Raw genomic sequence first — 24,624 nt, forward strand, 5'->3', positions numbered from 1 at the left:
TTAAGTCCTGATCTCACAATGTGAGAGAAGTCTTTGGCTGGGAGAACTCATGTTACCTTCAGTAAAATGGAAACCACTACCGCCAAACACTAGAAAGCCGAAATAGCAAAGCAAGGTAATGCCTCCTCATGCACGCAGGAAGACATAGGATGCATGTTAACAGACACAGGACCCTTGTGGGACCACTCCAGGACACCTGACCCACAGCCTGGACACAATTTCCCTACCCCACTCCAGGGCAATCATGGAGACCTGGAGCAGATGACCAATGCACCGCTCCTGACAGCCTCCGTTCCTGCTTGAAAAGCACTCCCAGGCCAATATCCCCAAGCCCTTTCCCCCCTTTTCCAGCAACTCAGCTAGAAGAGTCCTGGTTACCCCAAGGTGGTAGCTGAAGGAGCTGTTCTGTACACCTACCATCTTCATCAGTGCGCACAAGCACAGGAATGCTCTCCGGTCCTGGCCCCACATCGGTGTGAGCCCTTACCCACACCTTGTACTCGGTCCATTTCTCCAGGTCCTTGATCTCCCAGCTGGAGTGCTCCCGTCCAATGCCATCCACCACATGCTTGGTGTTGTCATCTCCTTCCACTGCCTGGTACGCAATGGAGTACTGGGTGATGACCCCATTGCGGCTCTGGGCAGGCGGTGGCACCCAACTTACCCGGATGGTAGTGGAGCTGGTGCTTACACACTCGACTTCTTGGGGTGGGGCGGAGGGGGCTGGGGAATAAATAAATGAAGTGGGGAGATGAAGGGAAATGAGTGGAAGGACAAACCAAAATGCACAGGGAACTTTTACCCAGCCAACTGAGCACTGAACACACAAATGGAGATTTAGCCAGTAGCCTCCTGGACAATCACCTGCCTTCCTCACAACCGCCTGTCTTTCTCAGATATTATCAAAGATGGCACTAGGGGCAATTTGTATTTGAAAGCCTCATGAACAGCATGGAGACAGAAATGCTGTTCTGCATCAGCAAACCCCTCTTCCCAAAGCAGTTTTGGATGTACACTTTACCAAACACAACAAATGGCAGTAAGGAAAGGGGGGGTGAAAGAGAGAGAGAGACTAGTAGGGAGAAGGAAGATGATTTCAGTGAAGATCTGAAGCAGATGGAAACCAGAAGAGGTAGGAAGCTACAGAAGGCACGAGTGGCAGAATGGGAAGCTCACACACCAGATTGTAAGAAGGCTTGAAAAAACCCACTCCTAGACAAGTGGAGGAAATGAAAAAGGGTAGGGAAAGCAGGTGACTGAGGTCAGCTGGAGTGTGTCCAGGCAGGGCTTGAAATCATGACCATTGGCTGTGAGCTGCACCCTGACCCAGCTGGGAGCCAGGCACCATGTGGAAACAGGAGATAACACAGTTGTGCTGCTTTGTGTTTGTGTGCCTACTATCTGGGACTGACTGCTTCATGCCTGCCAAACTGGATACCTGCCTCAGTAGCTTCCTGGCCTTTGGAGCTGGTACAGGGGAATGTAGGCAGGTCTTGTCCCCTCCCAGGCCACCTGCAGTTTGTGTTAACTCCTAAGTCCCAGCAATGTTAACTGGCCACAGGGGGAGGAATGGGATCTGGGCACTGGACACTTCTCACTGGGATAAGGAGCAGTCCCCTCCACACAGTGTTGATGGGGAAGAGCAGTAAAACAAATCTCAGGGAGGAAAAGAGAGGTCAGGAAAGGAGAGATGACCTGGACAAAGCAGAGCATCTCTAGGACACTTGCTCAGTTCACTCCCTTCTCCAGCCTTGCAGAACTGCTGTCCTGTTGCAGCAGGGCCATGGCAGCATGGGAGCCCTCTCACGGCAGCAGTGGCCCCCTCTCACTTGGCCTCACTGCCCAGGGATGCTGCAGACAGCGTGCTTGCACAGCAGGCAAGGGTGGAAGCCTGGAGAAGGAAGGGAGCCCGCCTGGTTGGGGAAGGTACGAGGAAGATAGGTGCATCCCTGGGTACTTGCACAGAAGGCAAGAGCCCTAAGCAGAGAGGGCAGGGCACCATCACCAAGAAAAGTGCACACAGTTGCTTTGAGGCTAGGAAGCTGTCTGGCCAAGCGGTAACTGAGCACAAGGTATCCTGCTTTCCCATGGCAGGTGAGAGGCCGCTTCTGTTCTTTGGTGCACCCAGAAACCTAGAAACGCCTGAAAAAAAACCTAGTGTCCTTCCCCATGCTGCAGTCCTTGAAGCCATCAGTGTACCAGAGCCTTCCCAAGGCACAGGGACAAGCCTGCCTGCTCACTGCCTGTGCAAAGGCAAACACAACCTACATTACTCCAGATGGTAGCAGGGACTTCAGTTAATTAAAGCACCCAACTATTGTGCCTTGGCTTTGCTGGGCACAGGTTGGCAGTGGGAGAAGATCTGGGAAAAAGGGACAGTGGGACCTCCCAATGCCACTGGTGACCTCTGCTTGCTGGGAACAAGGCCCACTTGCTTGCAGAGGCAGTTGCAGGCTGCATGTAACTCTTAGTGCTCACTTCTGTGCTCAGGGAGCAGGGCTCATCTGTGATGCTGGGGTTGGGGTGCCCAGAGAGAGGGAAGATTGAGGGAAAATGAGTAGTGATGGAGCTGGAAGAGATGATGCCTGAGCAGAGTCAGGCTGCTGCTATGAGAGCTACACTGGAGGAAAGAGAAGTCAAAGCAATGTGTGGAAGCAAACAGTTGCTTACATGAGGGAGGCAGAGCGGGAAGGGCCCTGCCATCTGGTATACTGGAAGGGGGCAAGGGTAGAAAATGAATCCTCACACTCTTTTGGTTAATCAGCAGAGAAGTGGCAGGGAAGACAATAGGAAGATATAGCACAAAAGCAACACCAAGAGTGAATTCAAGGAGGGTGTAAGGTAGACACAGCACCTGGTGGCATCTCTCAGAGGGGACAGGGAGACATAAGGAGCTTAGCAAGCCTTTCCTTTGCCACTGTCTGCAGAGAGGTCCTTAACAGAAGAGACTTGCTCTGGCTCTGGGCCTCTACAGCATTCCTGGGATTCAGCAGTGAGCTCCTTCTCCAAAGGCAGCTTTGGCTGGCAGTGTGGGCAGGTCAAATGTTGGCTGTTGACTGGGTAAGAGTCACACACATGATGTACAAGGCAAAAACTCAGGATAACACTTAAAGAAAGCAAAATAAAACTTGGTAACATGAGCAGGATCAACTTAAAATGTGCAAGAAGTGGAAGTGTCCTTCCTGGGGCCAGCAAAGAGCAGACTGGGTGGCCAACATGCACCCAAACATGCAGATGTACCCACACACACTGTGCAAACCTCTGATGCCTCCAGGCTACTCACACTGGCCTCCCCTGCCGGCCCACAGCAGCCCTGTGCACCCATCCAGCCTACCTACTCCTTAAGCTAGTGAAAAGGCAGCCTCAACACTCACCTTCGTATTTCAAGCAAAAACTGCACTTTAATGCTCAGGCCTGATGGGCAGAGCTGACACTCCTCTCCTGCATCATACTACTTGCCTGAGGCACTGCAGACTCCTGGAAAACTCCCCCGTGTTCCTCAGGCCCTAAAAGCAGCAGAACTTTTTTGCAAGGTGCCCAGCAGCTTAGCAGGAAAGACAGCCCAGAGGGCAGCTGTCTTCTCAGGAGACAGGGTCCAAGCTGTGTTGCTGGAAGGGTGCAAAGGGGCACTGCATCCCTCTGGTCTTGCTGGACAAGCATCCCTACCACTCCTGAGTAGGGGTGCCACAAGAAAAGCCCAGCAGCAGCAATACAGACATCCTTCTCCAGCCCATTAGTGATTCACTAGTGATGATATGCTTCCTACCCTGCTCTTGACTGGTTTGTCAGGGCCAGGAATAAAGCCCAGAGACAGGCTCTTTGGAAAGCAGGAGTCTGACTCCTCCTGCAGTTTGTGTCTCATCCGAACATGTCAGCCTCCAAGATCTAACAGCCTTTCTCAGGGCAAGCAGGTGGAAGAGTGCAGGAAGGAGACCAGTTTGAAGCTGGGAGCAATGCTCTTTCTAGACTAGTAAATTCTAAGGCCACAGGGGACATATCCAACCATCTAATGTGAGGTGTTGCTAAGTGCAGACCAAAGAATTTCTGCCTGGAAGTTGTGCATTGTGCACACAATTTCTGCTGAGCTAAAGCAGAGCTTTCTAAAAGACCTACTTGACTCTGAGGCCCACCAGTATCCAAGAATCCACTCTGCCCTGGGACTTTTGAGCCAGTTGTTTGTCATCCTCACTGAATAGCCCAGTAGTAACTGCCAAGGACTTTAGAGTGCTATCAGAAATCTTCTCAAGTAGGGGCCTGTAAACCAAGACTCAGTCACTTCTTGGATAAATCAAAGAACTCTTAGGTCCCTCAATGTAAGGTGGTCAAACCAAGGCATTCCTGTGATTTTTGGCCAAATCTCTTCCAACCTGTGCACATTTCTCTTACTAAACGGATGCCAGAACCAGTCAGCTACTGCTCTGCAGGCCAGTGAAGCAACAACCTTAAAAACAGACCAGTATGAGATCCCCTATGAGCAGAGAGCATGTGGAGTAGGTCATGGGAAGATGTCTGCCTTGAAGAGTCCACAAAGCAAAGACTTCTCTTACTTGGGCAGTTGTGAGACTCTGAAGGACTCATTTATGCATGGAGCTGTCTCTGATTAAGTGTGTTCAAGGATAAGAGCATCCAGTGATGGAATTAATTTAAGTGGCAGGAGAGTTGCTTCAACCTTTGCCTATCAATACAAAAGCTATCTGAAATAGGTATACAAATCCCCACACTCAGAATTTGTTCTCAATGTTCAAATATTTATAACTGCATGATCTGAACCTCTCTCCATTTTCGTACCTGTCTATCCTGCAGCACGAAGACACCATTAGCTCACTGGAGGAATCCCTGCAACTGATATGTTAATGAAGCTGAGTTTTCCTCAAAGAGAAGGTCGTTCCAATAGTGAGCAGAGCTGCTCTTCCCTGTCTGAGCTCCCTTTCTAATGGCCATCTCAGGCTCTCGGCTGCTGTGCATGCTGGCGCCCTCCCTGCAGGGAAGGCTGGATGCCTTTGCCAACTGCTCACCCCACAGAGCTCCTAGTAAATCCCAGACAGACGGTGCTAACGGAAATGTCTTTTTTCCCCCTTTTAATGCTCTTTGCATAATGGCAAGCCCAAAAATCGTTAGTGAAAACGAGCTTATCGCAGGGCCCTTTGATAGCCCTAATCTGCTTATGCACAGCACTTTAAACTGCCAATCAGAGCAATACGAACTCCTGCTCTGTGATCACACGGGGCAGAGCGAGGATGAAAGTGATATTGCCTGGGTCACCTCATTATCTAGCCTCTCTATTAACTCGGCTGCAGCTTGTTCTGGTTTCCCCTAGTGCTGCAGTCCCAGGAGCAGCAGCCTCAGTTGCTCACACAACCCAGCTGCTTTCCCAAACTGACTCCTCCAGCTGCCTGACAGCCATAGGCACATCTGGCCTCAAAGGATGCTTCACCTTGCAATCAAGTGTACAGACCAGGGATGGACTCCTGCGGAAGCAAGGCAGATGGAATGGGGAGTGAAGGGGTGAAAATCCAACGGTTTGGAGACAGTCACATTTAGAGCCAAACACCCATACGCTGCCTGTCCAGACAGCTTGTCTGTATGGGAGTAAATTCATAGAGATGCACAAACCCACTCAAATCAATCTCTCCAAAGCAATTTCCCAGCCTGTTTCACTCCTCCATCAGTTTTTACAAATCTACCCTTAGGGAAAGAAAGCATGATCAAAGGGACATGAAGAAAGAACTTACCACTTAAGTGCACCCCCTCTGCCAAAGAGCCCTGATCCAAAACCCCAGCTGACCTTCCCCATTACACCCTTTAGCAAACTGCACACCGGCATCCCTGCAGACTCACAAGGCCAGAGGCACCAAGCTACTCCGTGCCCAGGCAATGGAAACCGGACTGCTGTTGCTTTGTTTTCAGTAGTGCGGAGTGTCAGACACTTACTGGACTGGGCAGTTCTGGCTTCGATCATAGGGGTGTAGACTCCTACACCCAGCTCCGAGCGGGCACCCAGACGGAACTTATACAGCGTGTCTGGTTTGAGACCTTCCACAGCATATGAGGAGGTTGGGTCAAACTCCACCTTTTGCTGGCAAATAAAAGGAAATATAGATTATTTGGTGTAGTTGAAGAATACAGAAAAGCTGGTGCTCAGCTCCCAATGCCAAGGGAATAGGCAGCCCCATCACCCATTCTGGCCCCACAGTCACAGCCACACTGCCAAACCTGCTGCAGTCTTGCAGAACTCCAAGGCATGGAGCTTCGTGGGTGAAATACAAGGACTCTGACAGTAAGCAGACCTCTCTGACAGCAAGGCTACACTGCCTGGTGTCCAGACTGCACTCGCTGCTGACAGCTTTGTGGGAATGCTGGGTCTAGCTGTACAGTTCAGACAAGGGGCACAGGACACATGAGTTTGTTTCCTCCCCACAGACAGTGTCTGCCTGTGAAACAAGAGTAAAGCCCTTGTCCTGGAGCACTCTGGATCTCTAATGCACCTAAACTGTGCTGGTAAAGGACTTGTTTTGCTGCCACTTCACCTGGAGGGCACTTATTTCTGGCAGCTCTCATGCCACTATAAATAGAGGAGTAGAGGACCAGGGTACACTGTCACGCTGCCATAGCACAGTTATTGTGCTGCCCTGAAGCCAGCACTACTTTTGATATATTTAGAGCTGGACTTCCTTTAGGGACCTGGCAGTAAATGTGGAAGGGCTCTCTCTAGGTCACCCTCAATCTGATCCTTAAGTGAAACCTGTCCTGGAGCTGCAGACACATACTGGAGGCCATTTCAGACCCACCTAGAAGCCGTACTCTTTAAAGGCACCAGCAGTAAGGATGCCTCAGGGATGGTGTCATGGTATTCTTAAGCCTTTCTTGTCCCAAACCAGTCACTAGCTACTTTGCTGGGCATCAACAAGCACTGCTGAGGTCACTTACACAGAAGCCAAACAAGAGATTGCCATACTCCTATCACACACCCCTGAGACAGAAGAAGCACGGAGAAGAAGCAGTCCTGTTGCCACTCCAGCTCAAGCAGACACCCTTCCCAAGCTGCTGAATTGTGATGTTCAAGTGCTGCTGATGCAGAGGCAGAATCCTCACCTGAATGCCATCCTCCCCTTCCCAGTACAGCAGCTCGTATTTGGTAATGCGTTCCTGAGAGGCGGGCAGCCATGTCAACAGGATGCGCGTATCAGACTCTGCTTCTGCCTGGAAGTCAGCTGGCTGGGCAGGAACTGGGGACCAAACACATGGTTAGTGCCAGGAGGCAGATGCATGGAAAGGAGTCGCATGGCTTTGCAGAGTCTGCATTTCATTTTGAGAGGATCCTCTTTCATTCCTTCTGGACCCTCCCTTCTTCCCTCTCCCCTGTACCGTGCTCTTGGAACAACCCAGGCAACAAGGAAGCACCACTGGGACCCAGGCAGGTGACTATGGGAACCGTGCTCACTTCCAGCCCCTGACTGCATCCCAGCTCCTTCCTTCCACACATGTACTCAGACCCCAGAAAGGCCGGCACAGTTACGCAGGTGCCAACATCCATGTCCAGGACCTTGCGTCACATTTTTAGCCACTGTATGCCAGGCAAAACTGTGGGCTGTGTTACTTGTACAGAGATTCATACCAACTCCCCGGGACAAGTTGACAGCTTAAATCTGACGGATGTGGGGCAGGGATGCCACTCTGATATGCAACCATTGGAGCACCAAGTGCAGTTGCGATGCCTGATGCAGATCAGACACACAGTCGAGCACACTACTGGGGTGGACACGGAGCCATTGCACCTCACTCCATACGTACCCCCTTGCTGTGTTTTGACCTGGATGATGTCCGAGGGGGGTCCGTCACCCACTGAGGTAAAGGCCAGGACGCGGATGCTGTAGGTGGTCCCTGTGATGAGGCTCCCCACGGTGGTGAGGTGGCTGTCATCAGTGTTGTGTTTCTGCCACATGCTCAGAGGCAGATGCGGATCGGTGGTATAGTAAACACGGTACCCTCGGATTTGTCCGTTTGGCTCCTCTGGCTGCTCCCACTGGACCAGCATGGTGCTGGCACTCAGCATCCGTGCCTGGACTTTGAGGGGTGGACTTGAAGGAGCTTGCTCTCCTGTCCGGGCCTCAACCAGCTCGCTGGGAGGACCCCGGCCAATGTTATTGACCGCGATGACCCGGAACTCATACTCCGAGAAGGGGCTGAGCCCACCTATGCTATAGCGGGTTGTTGCCACACCATCCACCTCCTGGAACTGACCCTCCAAGGATTTGGGTTTGTACTGGATGACGTAATATGAAATGGGGTCGGAGTTGCCTGAATCCCAGGTGAGGGTCACGCTGGTAGCTGTCGTTTCAGTCACTAATGGCTCTGTTGGAGGTTTTGGCAGTGCTGCAATTGGAAGGCAGAGAGGTGTGATTTAAATAATTCAGTCAGCTCAAACCCAGCAATGTGCACAGGGATAAAAATGGAGCTGCCACCTCCCATTAACGTTCTTCTTTAAAAGGCAGAAATCATTTCATACTCTAGAACATGCATTTTTATATTACCATATATTGCTTGAAGTGGTTCTTAATGGAAGGATAAACAGAGCAATCATGTTATTAGACGTGCTTGACGCACTTACCAGCAGCAGGCTAAATAAAGGTAATTCAACAGGGATGCAGGAATGTTTCTGTCATGGGGGTTCAGCTGGCAGTGGGAAGGTGCTTGCTGGGCTGGGCTGGCCCCAGAAGCCAGGTGTACAGCTGATTTACAAGGGATACAGTAAAGCGATCAGAGCACCACAGGTAATCTGGAGCTATGCTCCTGCTTCCACAGAGACAGCATCTGAGGCCATAGGGAGTTCGTGGACAGTGCTGTTAGATGGGTTGATGGGGGAATGCCTTGTAAGTATTACAATACATGCAGGAGGGATACAGCCAGAGAAATTACCAACTTTCACATCCACAATTTCACTGGGTGGTGTGCCAAACTGCAACCAGACAATAAACTGTTACACAAGAACTCTGTGACACTGACATCTCTGAAGTGTTAATGAGACTGCAACTACTGCAAGCAAACATTTCCAGATTTGCCATTTTACCAAAAGAACAAAGAAAGAGAATTAGTGTGTGAGAGAGATTTGCAGAGTACACAAATACTTTAAGACAATGACTAAATTAAAGTCTACAGTAAGTTTAAACCTCCTACGAAACACTCTAGTTAAAGTCATTAGTGACTTGTAATGCAGCTGTGCTTGAAGAGGAACTAGGAAAACCGTTCAGCCCCAATTATGATCCCCAAGTACTGCATTCTTTGGCAAAGCCATCAGATTTCCAGTTTCCACATGCATGGTTCAGTTGAGGAGGGCAGGCTCTTTAGGACAGGAGCCTGCCTGCTCCAAGTGCTGGGGAGGGTGCCTTTTCCAGTGCCACTACAACATGAATACTGACAAAATTGGTGAGGGCTGAACTGGCATGGGAGAGAAGGTCATGCAACCCACAACCAGACACCACACCACTACTCATGGAGGACTCAAAGAGGCCAACCCCCCCACAAATATTACAGCTTGAAGCAATACATTTCACAGAGCACCCAGAAACTGGCAGCCTCCCTCAGGCTTTTGAGGACAGATGACACTCATCCACCCTTTCCTTCAGAGAGCTGCAGGCTTGACTCTTGCCAGCTCCTGCGTGTGCAGCCTGCATGTGAGAAAGTGGAAGGTCAGGTACGCTTGATGCACTTACTGCAATCACCTCTGTGTCATCTTGCTTCTCCTGTCTGCCCTGCAGTCTACTTTCCAGCAAGCACAGGAGAAGCAACACTGGGTTAAGGAGTTAGGGACAGAGGCAGTAAGATATCCAGAGTGAAAGTACAGAAAAAACAGACAGAAAATCAAAGAGGAAGGCAAAGGGCTAAAGGAGCTGAGCAGACTGCTCCCTGTCCTGGGGGTCTCAGCAGTCCTAGGGCAGCATCACATCAGCCAAAGAGGGAACAAGGCAGATTCATCCCACATACCAAGAGGTAAATACTGGGAACCATCAGTGCAATGGTGCAGTTGGCACCTCCTCCCTCCACGTCTAAACCACCTCCCCATCATGCCCCTTTCTCCAGTTCACTCTTGGGTGTGTACTATAACCAAGGCAACCCCTGTGCTCTGTAAGAAAACAGGGGCTGGAAAAGGTACTGACTAGCAGGCACTGTGAGTAAAGGGAGCGGTGTGTGGCTATGGTTAAAAGCATCCTCTGACTAGCACCAGGGAAAAGAGAATTTGCTGTTAAACTCCAGGTCAGAGAGGGCTAACACTCAATTCTGTGATTTGTTCAAGCAGGGACTTGGTGCTAAAGGTGACCATGGTGCTGGAGGGGGCCTGTAAGAACAGACAGACTCAAAAGATGACATATCTGTGGAAATCTGAGCTACAAATCGACTGCAATGAGAGGAGGAAAGGGATAGTATGGACCTACTTGGCCCCAGATGAGAAAGGCAGGACATATACTTCAGCCTCCCATTAGGGAGCTGTCTGAGTGTGCTGTACCCAGTGGTCCACAACCAGCATGAGTGTCCTCTCTGGGGCAAAGCTAGCTGTGAAACAGCAGCAGGAAGCATGCCTTAAGGACAGCAACAGAAGAAATAGAAAGGTAAAGAGGCAGAGCAGTAAGGGAAAAAAGAAAATTGCCAGAGGAATATGCAGCAATTTAAAAATAAAGGCGTATAGCTCCTCTCTGCAAAGAGGAGGATACTCATTCTAGTGAGGCCTATAGACACTTCACATTGCTGGGATTAACCTTCTTGTCCTGCCCTTACTGCAAGAGGACATCTCTGTGCAAACAGCTCTCTGACTGCAGATACCCAGAGTCCCCTGGCCCAGCACAGCCCGTGGCCTGCTGCTGTGCTGAGCTGATCCTGCTGATGCATGGAACAAGCCAGAAATTGCTGGGATGAGCACAGACTGAGTGAGGTTCCCTCATGGGATAACAGGGACAGAGCCTGACACAAGCCTGTCTCCCACCACGCCACATGCAGGGAGAGAGGAAATTACCTCCAAAGCAAATATTATACTCTGAGCCGGAAAAATCAAAGTTGTGGGTTTGGAACCTCCCTTGCAAGATGGAAAAGTCACAGGAGACTGCAGTCAGTTGGCTGCACCCAAAAACACTTTGACAAAGGGCCACACTAGCAAGAGCACCACAAGGAATAATGATTCCTTACCTTTGACAGTGATCTGGGCTGTGGCTTCGATCATGCCGAGGGAGGAGATGGCCACGCAGGTGTAGTTGGCAGACTGCACAATGTTATTCAGCTCCAGGACGTTTCTACCGACGGGCATCTCATCCTCTTTGGTCAGTTCCTCCACACCAGCCATCCACTTCACATAGGGCATCGGAGCACCTACTGCCACGCACGTGAGGTTCACGCTCCCCCCAGGCATCACCTCGTGGTTGCTCGGAGGGATAGAGAATCGAGGAGCAACACGCCGCACTGAAACAAGGAGGAGACAGCTAGTAGGGTCATAGAACCAGCAGAGAGTAGTCAGTTGTATTGCGGGGATATGTGAGGGGGGTTCAACATTCTTGCCTGTCTATCCCTTGGGACAGATAAAATGAAGTGCAAAAGCTGTTCACTGCTTTGCCAAATTGCACACACTTTGCTCTCCTTCCTTAGCCACTGGCATCTTATTAGAAGAACTCATTAAGGGATGGCTCAATCCATTCCCTCCAAACATAGCCTTTTGAAATCATATTACTAACATGAAACATTCCTCCATTTAAATTACATCCCTCTAATTAGAGAGCATGCACAAATGCCAGTCACACACTCTCTCTGTGCAGGGCCCACTGAAGCTCTGCAAAATGGAATTACCTGCTCAATTTATTAGCTCTAGAGTAAAGCAACCCATCCCCTAAACCTCCCAGGGTTTGGGCAGGAGCAGCAGAAGGGTTTCTTTCTGAATTAGCACACGTGTGCTGCTAAATAAAATATAATTCCTTTCAAAATGTAACTCAGGTTCTACCTTGGCTCAGAAAAAATAGTCACCAGAGCTATATGACATTGTCAGGGCCTGAACAGATCACCTTGCTGGGCAGGAGAGAACTAATCCTGACAGATGTGAGATCATATCCCTTTTGACAGAAGAGAGCTGGGCTGGTAGAACCCTCCCCACCTTTGTGGCAGCACTTCGGGAGATGTATTCCTCCTTATTTCATTGCACAGCTTCTCTTCATATCAATCCCTTGCTGGGTATTTCATTCAAGACTTATTTGTAAGCAACTCTCAGCTACAATAAAGCTCTAAAGCTGCCTGCCATATGCATTCACGTCAGGAAAATGACACTGAGAAATGAGGCCCCTTCTTCAGGGTTAGTGTTATGGGCCTATTTAAGCAAGGGTAGAGAAACAACTGTGCTCGGTAAATCTTTGTCTCCTCTGGGCAAGCTCATTTTAGTCTGTAGTTAAAAAGGGAAACTGCTTGAACGTGTCTTGCCCAGCAGCCTTGCCCTCCTCTAACCTCCTCCACCAGAAAGGCAGCCCCAGAGCATCAGCTGGGTTCACGACTGACCGGCTCTCCCTGCCAATTACGCTCCTCCATCAGTGCATCGGGCTGGCGGAGCAGCGAACAGCTGCAGCGCTGGGGGCAGGCGGAAATCGGGCAGGAGCCTGAGCAGTGCCAGCTCACAACACGCCGCAGGCATGACCGGCCCCACAGGCACTGGGGTTCCGGGGGGGACACGGCTCTGCTGACCTGGCTCCTGCCACCACGGCGTCTCCGCAGACGGTAAAGCTGCTGACAGCCCGACAAACCACAGAGGTGTCAGCTATGCTTGCCAAGCTGACTCTCCCCAAATCAAATTTCACTAGTGCTCTCTTTGATGATTCATCCCCAAACCAACAGGCTTGCAGAAATAGACTGAACACAGAAGCCCCCACGCTAGCATGTACAACAGAGCTAAGACTTCGTGATAAATTAGACAATACTGTCAACATCGTGTGTGTACTACACATCGTCTCGGTGACAAAACAGGGCTCATTAGCTCCTTACCAGCCAAGGGAAGGATAACTTGCTTTGGTTTTTTTTTGTTTTTTAATGTCTAAATCCAAAGTCTTGCTGGTTGTTTCTTTTAATCAATTATTAAATCTCAAATCAATAGCTACATGAGCGATTGCCAGTGAGGCGTTACCTGACTGACGGGGCAGAGCTCCCCAAACGAGACAGAACTGAAAGTGTACTCAAGTGCTACACAGTCATGAGAATACAGAGTTAACCTGATGGACATGGCAATGGTTCAACATGATGGTGTGTATTTCCAACCAAAGCATCCCAGCACCATTCGTTAAAGAGTCAGGTTTTGTTTTCCAATGAAAGTGACGTCGAATTTTTCCAGGTAGCTGTTCAAATTCTGTCCCCATCCAAGGACCAAACCCACCCACCCAGACTGTATTAAAATAACAAAGAGCAAACTTTGAGGATAACGCCATAGGTGTGCACAGAGCACTCACGCACATGCACCAGGCAAACAGGTTGGCAGGCACCAGAGGCCACTACAGAGTCAGAAAAAAAGCAGTGCAAGGACAGGGGAGAGAGAGGGAAAGTGCACAGGAACTTGCACACAGGGACATAGGAAGACAAGAGACTGGAGGACAAGAGGCCATGCAGCAAGGTCAGTGCCCAGCATGCACAAACAGATTTTCACTCCCAGCCCTGTGAGATCAGAGGCAGCACAGCTAACTGCAGACTCGCCTGCACCCCACACTGTGCCCCTGTGTCAAGCACTGCTTTCAGGGTGCTCCTGAGGCCATGCTGAGCCCCACCAGTGCTGTGTCCCCCTTGATGTGTTCTGCAGAGGTAGTGCCTGTGGGGGCTGCAGTCATCACTCCCTGGGGAAGCCAAGAACCTACTGCTCCTTGCGATGCACTTCAAAGGGGCTGGGGGCTCTCAGCAGCACTTCACAGGGTAAAGGGAAGGGCCTCCCCCCTGTCCTACCCACAGGGGAGCAGCCCAGGTGGTTGGTGCATACAGAAAGGATGAATGGCGAGTAAAACTCTCCTACAGATCAAACCGTACAAGAGGGTGGGCAGGCTGCAGCACTGCCAACCTTGACATGGGCCATGCCTCCTGCACACCGCAGCCTGTGGCACGTTGGGAAGCCGTGGGGGGCCTCAGGTCTCGAGCCTGGCAACAGGTGAGCAGTTAAACAGGCCTCTGCAGTGTATTTTTGCAACCCAGAATGGCTGAGTTGGCCTCCCCTCGTTAGCACACGGGCAGAGCTGCTAAGGTGGGCTCCTTGCTCCGCACCAGAGAGCAGCAGTGCCCAGGGCACTGCAGCTGCTAAACGGGGATGCCATGCGTAGGGGTCAGCTCTCAACAAGGGAGGCAGGAGGGGGGTCAGGGCAATGCCTTTGGTGAGAGATCTGGCCTGGACAGTGCTCTGGCAGGAGTGCGTGCAATGGAAGGGATGGGCTCCATCCTCTTGGGGGATAATTGGCAGCTTCTTGTCCCAGTCAGTACGGAGGGAGAAGGGGAGATGCTGTCAGTTAGCATTAGTGAGAGCTGGCAGAGCTCTCATAGCAGCTTGCAGAGCACCATCAACACATTCCTCAGGCTCAAGCCAGCGATTTAAGTCGCTTGCTTTTCTAGCATAAGAGTCTGGTAATAATTTAAATCAGTATAACTCCTCATTCTTAGAATTCTGTCCAATTTACAAGTCAAATCACATGGGCTAGCACAGCCCATGATGCTACCTTAAGTGCTGCAGAAAATTTTGTTGTTCTTCATTTATCGCAGCGCTGAAATTTCCCTTTTTATTACAATTTTCTTGACAAGAATTTGCAATTTTTTTTTTTTAATCTTCTTTTTGGATAAAGATCAGAGAAGGTGGTTTGGAGGTTTTGCAAGAACATCACAGGGAAAATTACTGTGAATATTAAAATGATTTCAATGGACAATAGTATAATTCAGAGGTTTAGTTAAACCAGCAGACTGTCAAAAATGAGATTCATTGTCATTCATCCTAAGAATAGGCATTGTAAGGCCTCTGTGCTGCCCCACGATTCAGCACGCCTCCCCATAGAGAGTGTTCCCTGGGAAGTGAAGTGAAACCCCAGAGTGGTGAGCAGTGCAGCGCAACCTGAGCCTGTGCCCTGGATCCCACAGGACAGGGAGAAAGGACAGTGTGTAGACTGGTTTCCCACTCCCTGCAGGGGCCGTGGCAAGGAAGGAGGGGAGCAGGCAACACAACAGCCACAAAGGTTAAGACTGAGAAATGTTAACAATTCAGCATGCATTAACATGCACATTCCTTGACTTGAGAGCAAAGAGCATGAATTGATTGCCCGTCTCCTGTCACCACGGGAGTGGCTGTTTCCTAACATCTCAGGTTCCCTCTGAAGGTGATGTTACCTCCTTCCCTCCTTGCTGCTGTCTGTAAGAGTTGTAGACTCTGAGATCTGGGCATGAGGGCTCAAGGCTCACAGGCCGGTGCTCTTAGCCCCTCTCTTGTGTGCTGAGACACTGCTGGCATACAGCAAGGCTCTGCTGGAAACAAAACAGTGCCAGGAGGACTGCCCGTGCTTCCAAAACTGCGCAGTGCTGCTAGAGAGGGGGAAATCAAATTGCTTTTCCCTGCTGGCCGTCTTGGCCACAGTACAGCTGAGCAAACGACAATGATAACAGCCCTCACTCTAGCTTGCAAAGATGCAGGGACCTCTACTTGCCTGCTCTTGCTTCTGGGTTTCCTCTCCACCATGCCTACCTGGCGTCCATCTAACTCTGGGCTTCATCTTCCCCCTCCCTGGCACCCCCCATCGCAGGCTCACTGGGTGCTGCCACATGGTGATGGAGCCTGTGCTCTGCACACTTCTCCACTCCTCTCTGAGGCAATTCCAGATGCTCTGGTCCTGCATCACTGTCCTGACATCCTCTCCCCTTTGCTCTTCCTCTGCAGGAAGGAACGACATCAGTCTGATGCCCCGTTCGCTCTGAAGGAGGAGCAGCACTGCCCCTGGCCCCCAGCACAGCAAAGGCAAGTTCAGAGGGCTGTGTTCTAACCTCCCAACTGGGATGAGTAGTAGAGAGTGATGCAGTGGCACATCTTTGAGAAGGTGAGATTGCCTTACTCCAGCCAGGCAAGCTGAAGGATCCTTGGTGCAGAGTGTGCTCTTGCCTTTGCCACACTGCTACCCTGCCCAAAACTCCCACCTTCCTCAGGAACCACCTCCTCAGTCAGGAAGGAGTGAATTTAGGAGATATCCTCAAACATGATCATTGGTCTGCATGGTTTACTCATCTGTAGACACTTTTCATCTCTCCCTAGCGCTATCATTTTAAGGAAGGACTTCAAATGGAAAGGCAGTTGCTGGAGTCTCACAATCTATTGACAAAATCAACAGCAGGAGAGGAAAAATTGGAACCAGAAAAAATGCATTTACAGTCTAATCTTGTGCTCAAACAATGCTGTACTATTTATGCTCCCAATGCATCCTTGAGTGCTGACATTTTATAGACAATTTCCAAAACAGGGCCTTGCCATTTTTGGATTATATTTCAGCTATAACTTTTAGGTCTAATTATTTGCGCTGACAACCACGTATAAAAGAGGATATATCATTACAGTGGTGCAGCACTGGAGACACATCAGCATTCAGCATACTGACATACTAATAGCAAAGTAAGGGAGAGCAAGATTGTGGAGCTATGCAATTTGCATTCACTCTCTGAAATTTCTCTGATGAAAATAACGCAACATTAAGGAGGGGAATAAGAGAAAGGATCCACTGTATCAAGATAAAATAACTCGTTAATAAATAACCTTGTAGCAGTCACAGAGCAATAATTAAATGCATGGGTGAGCAGTACACAGTTTTAAGTAAAGCTGGAAAAATGTAAGATGTAATTATCAGTGCCAAACAAATTATAAGCACGGCAAATCCCAATGGAATATTTAGAAACTAATTTCTGGCTTCACATTAAATATTTGTGTACGTGGGTATTTTTGGTGGGGTGGGAAGGAGGGGTCGACACAAAGAATGAGAAATTATCCACTCCTGCTGGCTTAGAACCATTCTCAGCTGCCTCCCCTCAGCTAAACCATGTGGCTAAAACGTTTAAGTGCCCTGTCAAAGGTTTATTCTCCAAAGGTGCCTGAGCCATCACAGCGGTGCTCCAAATTCACTGAAATCTGCAAGACTTTAGGCCTTGGCTTTAATTTCTTATTTTTTCTTCCTTTTACTCATTTCTCATCATTGTCTTGGGTTCAGGTAATTTTACCCTCTAAGAAATCTATTTTTAGAGGGTAAACAACAAGGGCCCCGCGCCTCAGTACAATCTAAATGAGAGCACGTTCCAGGGAGAGAATGGGAGTAAAGTCAGTGTACTGGAACATCTGCTATGACAACTTGTTAAAACTTGTTCCAATGATGATTATAAGATCAACTCACACAGTTGCCTGATGGCACGTGTGAAAGGAGCCAGGGTCTCTTCCCTGTGCCACCCGGGAGCAGTGCTGGGCTGAAGAGCTGCTGCAAGCATCCCTCTCCTTCAGTGCCGTGTGGAGGGACAGACCTGCACGGTACCTGTTCAGTGAAGGAGTCATCTCTGGAAACTAGCTCAGGACTTCTGCCAAAACCACCAGCTTTTCTCAGCATGAAATCATGAGTGCCTCAAACCAGGTCTGGAGCTATATTTAATTTAAAAGCTGGAGTCGCCTTTCACTACTGTCCTTTATTCACCTCTGGCTCTCTGAGGGCAGCAGGACAGAGCAGAGCAAAGCATCAATCAGGTTCTTCTGAGTGGCTACCAGCTCCTGTGCACATCACCATGGGCCTCTCTGAGCCATCCTAGCCAAGGCCAGGGCCACTGCCAGAGCTCCCTGCTTTCCTGCCAGCAAGAGAAAGCCTCAGCCCCAGGGAATAAAGGAGAGGCAGACCTGCTCATGCAGAGGGCCTTTGTCTGACCATAGAGAACTGGCCACCCCCAGAGCAGGGACTGCCAAGGAGCAGGGAAGCTGCCTCAGCATGAGGCCCTTGCATCTCTCAGCCACCTGCTCCTGCTGCCCTGTGGCAAGGGAGGGCAGCATGCTGCGTTCTCCAGCTGAGATCAAAAGTAAGCTTTTTGCCTCTAGAGAAAGTTAAAAGTTTTAAAGCTACAGGAGAAACTGAGGAACCCACTCTCCCTAGCAGCTTGTGAGGGGACTGGAGACCATTGTGATCTCTGCTTCCAAAGACCGCTCTTGATCTCCGGCCAGAACGCAGCATCAGTTTAGAGGTATTGGCACCTAGCACAAGTAATGGGCTAGAGAAGAACCCGACATACAGCAGCATGCACTTCTTCCCACCCTCCCTTTGAACAAAACCACTCTGGCTGGTATTTGCATGCAAAATATATTTTGTGCATTTTAAATCTCAAGCAACAAAGGCATGCAAGCAAAATATCAATGCCATCATCAGAGTCACAGCAAACAGTAAGCAGATTTCATCAGGCACACTGTGGCCGTGCCTGGAAGGGAGCCAGAGTCTGTAGGCCTCCCCCCCCCCACTTTTGGGGATGGCTCTCCTCTCCCTACTGGAAAAGTCCCATCTGACGTGGTGTACTGTAGATGGATAAGAAGTGAAAAGGACCAACCTTCTCGCTGATCTGAGAGATGAAAGTTTGTTTTGTTTGATGGCAGAGTGCGATGAAGATGAGGAGGGAATAAAAAAAGACAAGGAAAAACACAGAGAGTAAAAACAGGCCAAGCTTCATCTGTCCGCACACCACTGAAACGACAAGACAAGACTACAGAGGTCAGCCACGACTTCCCACTGTGCACACACACCACTCCACGTCATGGACAAGAGTGCAACGCACTCACATCGCTCTGGCCTGGAGCAGGGCTGGCCCCTCTGCCTCCCTGACCCGCTCACTGCTCCTTGGTACAGGGCGGAGGGGACTGCATGTCCCTCACATACTCACATGGAGGGTGCTTCAGGGGCGGCCGTGCTGGGCCAGATGCTGGAAGCACAGACACGTTTACATGTGCAAAACACTCAGGCACACACACAGAGCAAGGGACTCCAGCCATCACACAAACTGCCGTGCTCCCACACACCCGCTCCAGCTATCAAGATGATGGTAAAGGCACTTTAAACCCATTGACCACACACTGGGAAGAGCGTATGCGTAGATCCGAATTTTATCAAGTATGAAAGAAATGCTCCAAAAGATGGAAAATCTTCTATCATGAAGAGCCGTTCCCCCTCTCCAAACAAAGAGCTAAATGCAGCAGAGAGGTATTAGGCAAGTGACAGACATGCGCAGTCTCAGCTGGGCTCAGTTTCGGGAGAGCCTTATTGGTACACTGTGCTGCGAGTGAGAGATGGACAAGAAATCAGAAGGACAAAAACACCCAGAGAGAATTGAGCAGATCCCAGTTTTTGTTCCTGCGGGAGAGACAGTAGAAGGTTAGTTGCATTTTCCTTATAGACAAAGGAGATCTTATTTCTCTAGCAGGAGTGACCTCACTCCAGCTACAGATCTGTGGCATATCAGCTGTAATTGAACCCTCGCTGAGAGAATACAGAAGTGGATTTGATAGTTAAAGACTGCTTATGAGTCACATTTTTGATAGGGAAGGAGAAGGTGGGGGGAGGAATTTGCTTTCCAGCAGAAACACTGCAAATTAGAGAACAGCATGTGGCATTATACAGTGCAACAGTACAGTCAGCCATTTCCAGTGATTAGAGGACACAATTTTAACCAGCACCGACATGGTACAGACCAGGCAACAAACTGCCAATAACAGCTACAACAGTGGCCTACGAAGTGTAATGGAGCTTGCAGGAGAACAGTAAAACAGTCATTTATGTTTCTTCAATTGAACTGATACCAGGGGGCCAGAACCAGCCAACTCGGAGCTTAACTACCCCATAACCGAGGGCCACATCCAGTGAGGACCCCCACCCAGACATCCTCAAAACAAACAGTCCTGTCTTAAGTTCCAGGTTTCCTCTGGCCTGCTTCAGACATGCAATTTACCTCTTGGTCCACAAAACATTAACATAAGGCTCATTTAATCCTGTGAGACCCTGTTACGGGAGGGAATCTCTTTATTGCTGCTCCCAAGCCACTACTTTATTTCCTAATCTAATGGAGCATATCGCATCTGCATGGCCTCAGCAGACAGACAGGGGTTTTTGCTTTCTGCTCAGCTCTTCCCAACAGGAAGGATTTGTTTCCTGCCCTTACCCAGGAAGGACACTGTTTCTAGCAAACCAGGTGTAACTGTGAACATCTGCATTTCTGGAAAGCAGCACTAACGCTGCAACAGGGCAACACAAACTCAAGTGCTGCAAGCTTGGACCAACTTGCTGCACCTCTTGGGACTGTGCGACTGAACAACAAGAGGCTGGTGAAGGGTCTAAGACTTGGGGATGATGCTCAAACAGTTACAGGAACACCCATCCCTGCTGCAGAAGTGCAACAGCTGCAGAGCCTCTCCCTGCCCCGGGGAAGGGCTGACAGACCTCAGGCATATCAAGGGGACACACTGTGGTGCTGCTTGGCCTGCCTGGGGGCAAAGTGAGGGATGCTGCTGCAGCTGTGGAACGGCCAGGAGCTCTGTTTTGGGGAGCCCGGCAGGGAACACGCTGCATCAGTGTGCATGGACAGGGTAGGCTCCGGTAGTGGTTTTCCTCATGTGTTGACACTTCAGATTAGAGTTGGAAAGGTGAGGAAACACATGCAGAACACGCTAATTCAAACAGATTACTTTCTGGTCTGTCAAACAGGAACAGGTTTGGGGCCTGTTATTTGTCACTAATTGCTGGATTATCTCTTAATCTCTTATTATATTAGTGGCTTATGGGGAATAAAAACCAGTAGCCATTTTGGAATAGCTGTAAGGCAAGACAGAACACCTGGGCAGAAAGTTCTCTCTCTTTTTCCCTTTAGTTAATGCTTAAACAGCTGCTGCTTTATCTGAGATAAACCTGATAAATGGCAAATTGAAAGTTTCATCTCCTTACATATCCCATTCACATGCTCCCTTATCTCCAGTTCTCTATCCATGTCACTCTTAAGCTAAGAAGCATATTTTACCATCAGTTTTTCTGTTTTTTTTTACAAAACAATGATTCTAAGCTGTGACAGTAAATAACATCTGCCCCAGCCATGTAGGGATTTAAGTCTGGGGTTACCCAGAGCATCCTCTGTGTAGAATACCATGGCTCGCTAGGCATGCTACTGTGTTCCCACAAACCTGAGGTGCCTGGCAGCTAACTTGAACGTGCTATTCTATATGCAGGACAAAGCCAGTCAGGTCACAGCAGAAATGCCAGCAGAGGATAGGAAAGTCCAGAAGGTAAAAACAGGGCTTCTTCTGAGATCTGAATTGAAACAGCAAAGAAGCAAAGAGTGAGGCCGTATCAGAGACACGTCTGCCAGTCCTAACTGTCAGAAGGCTCCAGCGGCTCTGTAGGCAGACATTCCCATGCTGACTGAATTTGGCTTTTACCCTGCCACAGACATGATTGTCTTGTGCAGCAGCAGCAGTACTCTAACCACAGCAGCTTGTTGCAGAAAGAATGAATTTGGGCTTATGGGAGGCTCTGCTTTTGTGTATTCTCGGGCATTAACTTCCTGAAACAAGACAGGGGGCTGTGGCCAGGATACGAACGTACAGGTCTGAGAGTTTAGATCACTAGCTCAAACAAAAGAACACATTTCTAAAGCTTTACAGAATGGGAAGCTAATACTTTACTGAAAGCAACAAGAAAGTTCATTATCCCAATTGCCTCTGCAATTCTGCTGGGAACTGCCAGTATACGTCCTGTGCTGAAAACCCTCTGGTGCTATGCAAGGCATTATTAACATAAAGACAAACCAAGGCACTTTGGAATCCAAAAGACAGAGAGGTTAACAAAAACCCAGAGGGGGATGAACCTGTTTCCTGCTTATCTCCAAAAGCACATCTTGTGTCTCAAGGACTCCACATAAATCAAATTTTATCCTTTACAGCTTTTAGAGGTATAGAGGAACAAAGGGACAGATTGTCTTTTTTACGCCAGATTACATGAGAATAAGACAACCTCCCATTATATGCAATGAACAATGTTCTCATGCCACAGTGATGAGTATATTCCATCCTAGAGAGACAGACAGGATGCTCAGGGTGTCCAACCATCCTTTCCCATTCATAGTGCACACACATGCCTGCATGAATTCAATTAAGAGCAGAAAATCTCAGAGCATCAGAGATGGATTTCCTAACCCTTTGTGCAAGTGGATACGGAAGGAAGGGGAGGGAATGGACATTTAGTCGGCACAGATATGCAGGCCTAATTGTTTCACAGACGTCTATGAAGGTCATGTGGGGAGGAGGGGGAAATAGGTCTCCAAGTCCATTTCTGTGTTGCATTATCATGCACTGAGCCACCAACCACTCTCCTTCTATTTTCCATAAAGGTCATTTTACAAATAATCAGACTCAAGCCTCACATTGCACCTTTAACTGTCAAAGGACTTTGTAAGGAATAAAACTGCTAAGCTTATTTAGTTGAGTCCTATCAAGAACATTTAAATCTTTAGATGGAATGTGTTAGCAGAAGGACAAAGAACTATTATTTATTAAACCGTGATCATTATAATCATTAACAGGATACCAAAATACACAGAGAAACACTGACAGTGAACATACTTCACCCCAGGAGAAAACATGACAAAAATATTCATAGTAGTATGTGGGGAAGAGAAAACTTGGCAGAAGCCTCTTTGTGCCTCTCCGTCTCAAAGCCAGGCAGCTCCAGTACGAGGGTACACAGCTGCAGCAGCACGAGTCGCTGTGCTGACCGAGCAGCAAATGTCTGCTGGTGCTGAGCGCTGTGCAGCTCTGGCCGTGCCGCTGGCTGCGTTCACTCCCAGCCTGCTTACAACCAGCCACGGTGCATCTGCCCAAACTACAGCTGCTCTGACTTTCGCTATAGCAGTACCTTCAGCATGGAGCAGCACCCAGGGGCAGAGGAAAAAAAGTTAAAAATACTGAAATCCCATAAAAAGGAGTGCACTTTCTTCATCAAAGGGTCATTGCTCTCTTGCACTGCTCTACTGCAGCATTATCTTGAGGTCAGGACTGCCCAGAGTGTACACAGGGAGATCACAGCCCTTCAGACCCGTAGTCCTCCTCAGCCGTGTACCAACTGCTGAGGGGTGGTTACTCTGTGGCCTCTATTACAGCCTGTTTTGGCTTCTTCTGATGATCCAGGGCAGACATCTGTCCGAAGCAGCAGTCTGGGTCATCTTGCCTGATTCAACTGCTCGTTTGTGTTTCCTGTCATCCAGGCATCTCCTTCACAAGTCTCTCCACAGTCTCTGATTGTCTGTGATCACTGCCAGGCCCTCAAGCACGGGCAGTGCCCCTCTCTGGTTAGGTAATGTCATCCCCATCAGCCTCCATGAGAGGCAGGTTTAACGGAGCACATTGCCAGAAGTGTGCATATTAGCTGGGTTGTAAGCAAACATATTCTCCATCATTTAGCCATTTTTCAGACATCCCCAGTTTTGGTTGCTGACTGTGTGACCACTGTCCTCAGCTTTTACTCTTCTCCTGGCAATAGCCTCAAGCTTTGACTGCTGTTGCTATTTTAGCTGTCTGAATATTTCATAAGCAGCAATGTCCTTTTTAAAGGCTTCAAGTCTTGTTGCTCCAGGCCCATGTCAGTCATTCAGAATTATTATTATTTACACAAGGTCCCCACTGCAGTAAGCATCATATAGCTGCAAGTAGCCATTTCGGTGAGATTGCCCTGTGTCTGAGCCTAAGCTACTGCCAAATCCTCAGGTGTAAAACCCTGCGGAGGCCAGAACCGCTGCTAGGAACAGAGCCACAGTCTGAATTTCCTTTTGGGTGATAGTTTCTTGGCAAATAGAACTTCAGACTCCAAGCAAGTTTCCGTGCTGCCAAATGAAATGCTAGTCTGGACTTTCAAAAAGCAGACCAAGAAAGCACAGATTTTTACAGTAATACTATTTCTATTTACTGCAGTCTGATTTACTAGTTTATGATTTGGGGACAGAGGAGACAATTGAGTTCTAAATCATCTTTTAAAAAAAGCAGTTGTGCAGCTACTTCTTTACAGTATGTGTAGCATTTTGGGGCAGTGAACTTGCTGCACTTGCCCCACTGGAACATGCCTTGCAGGCCTGAAGAGCAGAATTTAAGAAGCAAAACCTGGGCAGGACATTTCTCATTTGATGGGAAGTATGCGGCCAATGCTCCAGTAAGTACTGTTCTAATGGAATCTGCATTGCTTACTGCTGTAATCAGAACTGGGGAACACACTTAGTGAACTCCACAGTGTATTAATAAGGATATTCTTATACACTGTCTTCCTGCTCATCTGTTTCACTGAAGTAGGAAAAAAATAATGCCATGTGTAGAAAAGGCAGAAAAAAACCCTTCATACAGGGAAAGAGTCAAATAACAGTGCCTCTACTGAGGGGAGCACCACACAGGCCACCACCTTCACAGGCATTTGATAGGACAAGACTTCTGGCTGAAAATGCTCCTCTCTGTGCAGATGTAGATAAATGAAGAGTGAAATGTGTTCACAGAAAACCAATAGTGTAGGTGAATCAGTGCAATTATACCATACTTGCAGTGAGCATGATGAAATGACACCTTTCCCCCCCCCC

General features: G+C 49.0%; 1 protein-coding gene across 18 annotated transcripts in view; it reads right to left on the minus strand.

Annotated features, from left to right (window-relative positions):
• PTPRF (protein tyrosine phosphatase, receptor type F) overlaps window positions 1-24,624 on the minus strand; it is a 296,366-nt gene that overhangs the window by 64,846 nt on the left and 206,896 nt on the right. For 6 of the 18 annotated variants that reach the window (XM_026854395.1, XM_026854396.1, XM_026854399.1 and 3 more), the window contains 6 exons: window positions 18,580-18,591; window positions 11,176-11,445; window positions 7,792-8,373; window positions 7,093-7,226; window positions 5,932-6,076; window positions 418-723 (listed from right to left, as the gene is read on the minus strand). In XM_026854395.1, coding sequence (XP_026710196.1) covers window positions 418-723; window positions 5,932-6,076; window positions 7,093-7,226; window positions 7,792-8,373; window positions 11,176-11,445; window positions 18,580-18,591 — 1,449 coding nt within the window. The remainder of the gene's footprint in view (window positions 1-417; window positions 724-5,931; window positions 6,077-7,092; window positions 7,227-7,791; window positions 8,374-11,175; window positions 11,446-18,579; window positions 18,592-24,624) is intronic. The other 12 variants (XM_026854407.1, XM_026854406.1, XM_026854410.1 and 9 more) reach the window with 3 other exon arrangements.

The sequence above is a fragment of the Athene cunicularia genome (genome assembly GCF_003259725.1).
Source record: "Athene cunicularia isolate RWA chromosome 8 unlocalized genomic scaffold, athCun1 chr8_part1, whole genome shotgun sequence".
Classification (NCBI taxonomy): Eukaryota; Metazoa; Chordata; class Aves; order Strigiformes; family Strigidae; genus Athene; species Athene cunicularia.